The sequence below is a fragment of the Micromesistius poutassou genome (assembly GCF_964030765.1).
Source record: "Micromesistius poutassou genome assembly, chromosome: 13".
Classification (NCBI taxonomy): Eukaryota; Metazoa; Chordata; class Actinopteri; order Gadiformes; family Gadidae; genus Micromesistius; species Micromesistius poutassou.
In genome coordinates this window covers 3,870,082-3,873,783 of record NC_140283.1, presented here as the reverse complement: position 1 = coordinate 3,873,783, position 3,702 = coordinate 3,870,082, and the positions used below count along the sequence as shown (strand labels likewise).

Sequence of the window (3,702 nt, the reverse complement as noted above, 5' to 3'; positions counted from 1 at the left end):
AGCGGCTTCGCATAAACCCCCCTCTGCACCACTATGGGCTAAAACATAACAAGTAAATAATTTATATATTGAAGAGCAATATTCATCTGTGCGATTATGTGCTGGACTCCATGATGGCCAACATTTAAAGCGACACATTCACTACAAATAGATCAATAACGCCACCCAACTTCGCGCCCTGATGGTGTTTTCAGACGCCATGAAAATAAACTTTGGATTTGATTTGAAGGCCTTTCCGGGCCCAGAGTTCACAGGCCGTCGCACGCCGGTCAATGCACTGCCACCGACTGCATGGATGAGGAGTTAGTCAAACTTTCACTGGGGGTGGCGGGGCTGCTCTGGCTCGTCGCGGTCTGCGGGGACGTGGGGCTCAGAGACTGCGGAGAGTTTGATAGGAACGCGGGGATGTGTGGGGGCATGGCGGAGAACCCCGACATGGACGTCGGGGTGGGCTTGATGGGCACGGGGATGGCCGGCAGGGTCTGCCCGCCGTGGCACAGGGACTTGAGGGGCATGCCGTAGGCGCTGTAATCGCCGCCCGCCATGGAAATGGGCGCCACCGTGTCGATGACGCCCGTGTTGTACATGTGGGGCCAGGCGCTCGTCAGCTGGTTGTGCAGGGGGTACCCGGCCGACATGGACTGCATGGTGGAGAACGCCAGGCTCCCCGGCACCTTGTACTCTCGGGCGATGATGTTTTCGATGGCGAAGGGGTGCTTAAAGGTGGACGACTGGGACACCCCGAGGTTGTAGCCGGACATCTGCGGCAGGTGCGTCCCGGTGGCGGCCAGCGCGCTGAGCCGCAGCTTGGCCTGCTGCTGGAGGTAGTGCGCCGCCTCCGACTGCTTGCTCTGGGCCAGGCGCTCCGCTGCCATCAACACTTTGAAGCGTTTGCGACGTCTCAGGAAACTTCCGTTCTCAAACATGTCCCCGCAACTGGGGTGCAGCGCCCAAAAGCTCCCCTTACCTGGTTGATCGGGGCGCCGGGGTATCTTGATAAAGCAGTCGTTGAAGGACAGGTTGTGTCGCAGGGAGTTCTGCCAGCGCTGGGTGTTCTCCCGGTAGTAGGGGAAGCGGTCCATGATGAACTTGTAGATCTCACTCAGCGGCAGCATCTTCTCGGGGCAGCTCTGGATGGCCATAGCCGTGAGAGAGATGTAGGAGTACGGCGGTTTCTGGTCGCTGTACGTGTTTCTTCCCGGGCGAGGCATCCTTCAAAAGTGTAAAAACCTATAATTCTCCGTTAATTCCTCAGCGAAAAGCGCGCAAATCTTCACGGGAATGCACCCCAAAAAGAAGATGCGCAGGAACAAGTCGTTGAGAGATGCTGTGATGTGAGCCGACACGCGGGGGCTCAGAGGGTCCGCACGGTGGGCATGGAGGTACCCAAGTAGTCAGGATGGAGGAGGCGCAGTCAACGCTGCAGATCTTCCTGGGTGTGTAGAACACAAGTCAGAGGGGTCCCATCAGCGGATCAGAATGGGCGTCATCCGGCGTGCGCGGTCAGGACGAGCTATGCGGACGCTTCCATGTTCCTCCCGAGCATCTGATGGTTCCGTGTGTAGTGTCAGCAGCAGAAGAGACCCCCTGTAGAGGCGCCCCATTAACGTGCCACCTCTTCGCTATCACATGACAATCGCTGTGGGAGGAGGGGTTTCGGAGAAAGGAATAATCTGGTTTCATTTACAGCTATTTACATGGACACCTTGGGCCAATAGAAACCATTTCCATGTGAAGACAGGGGAAGGGGGCTGCGGAGGCCCCGCTGCCGGGACTGAACCACGGTGGCTCTTTAGTGTGAAGGTATGCGCTGATATATACTTACTTCATACAGGCGTTATTATCATGGGGAGTGTGGGTTGGAATACGCGTTCAAAACAGAATACGAAATTAGAGATTCGTCTTGGTAATAATGTGACACATCCTACTGCAAATTATTACACTAATTTTACGCATTTTGAAAGTGTGAAACCGTAAATAAAAGTAGCCTAATAAATGTGCCTTGTAGGCCTATGTACATATTTGAAATATATCCGACATGTTTATATTGTATTCACTCAGGGTGCAATTATAGATTTACAATACAACTATTTATATAGGCTAGATATATATTTGTATTTTTTTTATTAATTATTTTTCACTACAACTCTGTGTACATACTGGAGAATGAACTGATAATTAGCAGCGGACAGAGAAGCAGAGGTTGTTGTTTCCAGACCATATGAACCCATCTCCACAATGCTGTCCCAACTCAAGGCTCACGATGCTATCGACTATCCGTCTTTTGTGAGCCTATGTGTGTAAAGAAGGTTGAAACCTACTTCAGAAATGCAAATAAACCCTTTAGAGCAGTGCGGTGAAAACTGTATAAAATATCCATAAGTCAATTATATGAATGCGAGTACCCAATGGAACCTATTTTGAGCAACGGCCATTCAACCTTTGAGCTGCAGCCCATCGAGGGCCACCTTCCGCATGGAGGGGCCACAATACAGGGACCACACACGCGCACGGGGACCTCCTCATAATTTATGCTAATTCCCCCTACATAAATCTACAATAAACCCCGTCACTGGTCTGGCACACAGAGAAAAGAATCGCAAAGTGTGTTTTCTACCTTTGGCCATTCCCAATCAGAGACCAGCGATTAGACGACAGAGGACTGGAAAGAAACTCAACAAACTAACAACTAATTGATTTCAGCATTGCAAGACGAGTAGGCCAAAACAAGTCGGCCTATTAGCTGTACATTAGGGGTGGGTTAAGAAAAAAAAAACGTTAAATGCATATTGACACGCACGCACGCGCGCGCGCACACACACACACACACACACACACACACACACACACACACACACACACACACACACACACACCAAAACACAAACACACACACACACACACACACAAACACACACCAAAACACACAAAAACACACAGACACACACACAAACGCGCGCCCACACACACACACACACACACACACACACACACACACACACACACACACACACACACACACACACACACACACACACACACACACACCATGCGCGTCACAGCCTGTGTTTACATTTGCCTTTTTTTTTTTAAGTTGTATTGTTTAGAAGATTCCATCGCATTGATCACTGACAATAACAACACATGTTGGCCTATAGCAACGATTACTTAGAGCTCCTCAAAAACGTACGGCTTACCATTGGATAATATTGACAATATGCATGTGAAGCAAACAATTAAACCACTTGGCTTATTTTCTATATAAAATCTGTCCCAATCCTACAAGAATTGGCACTAATCCCCAGGCCAATGCACGCGCCTTTTTTTTTATTATTATTTTCTGCGCAGTTTGCATCCAATTGGCCACATGTGTTCTGCAAGTTAACCGTTAACCAGCCTGCGAGGCGCATCTCCGCGCCTCAGAGTTGCGGGATATTGTTGCAGCCATTGTCCCCCGCCGAATGCAAACACTGAAAATACCACCATGACTCTGAATCTGAATAAGGGCTTCGAGTTTCTCCTAAACTCCCGAGTTCAAGCAGTATATCAACTATGCGCTATATTTGGTCATTTGTATGAGCCGAACACAATGGCTGGGATAAGCCAAATTGCATTGCACTTGTGAACTGAACCTCAGTCTGAAGTGTCTTTTATAGCAGGGAGGGGGGGCGGGGGGGCAAGAACAATTTTGTGAGTCTAAAA

The 3,702-nt window shown here is 49.7% G+C and overlaps 1 protein-coding gene across 1 annotated transcript; it reads right to left on the bottom strand.

Moving 5' to 3' along the window:
• Nucleotides 1-269: 269 nt before the first annotated feature.
• Nucleotides 270-1,211, bottom strand: foxb1a (forkhead box B1a; the record flags this gene model as incomplete). The annotated part of the gene is made up of 1 exon (XM_084477099.1): nucleotides 270-1,211. The coding sequence occupies one exon, from the start codon at nucleotides 1,209-1,211 to the stop codon at nucleotides 270-272; it is 942 nt and encodes a 313-aa protein (XP_084333225.1).
• Between the last annotated feature and the right edge of the window lie 2,491 nt (nucleotides 1,212-3,702).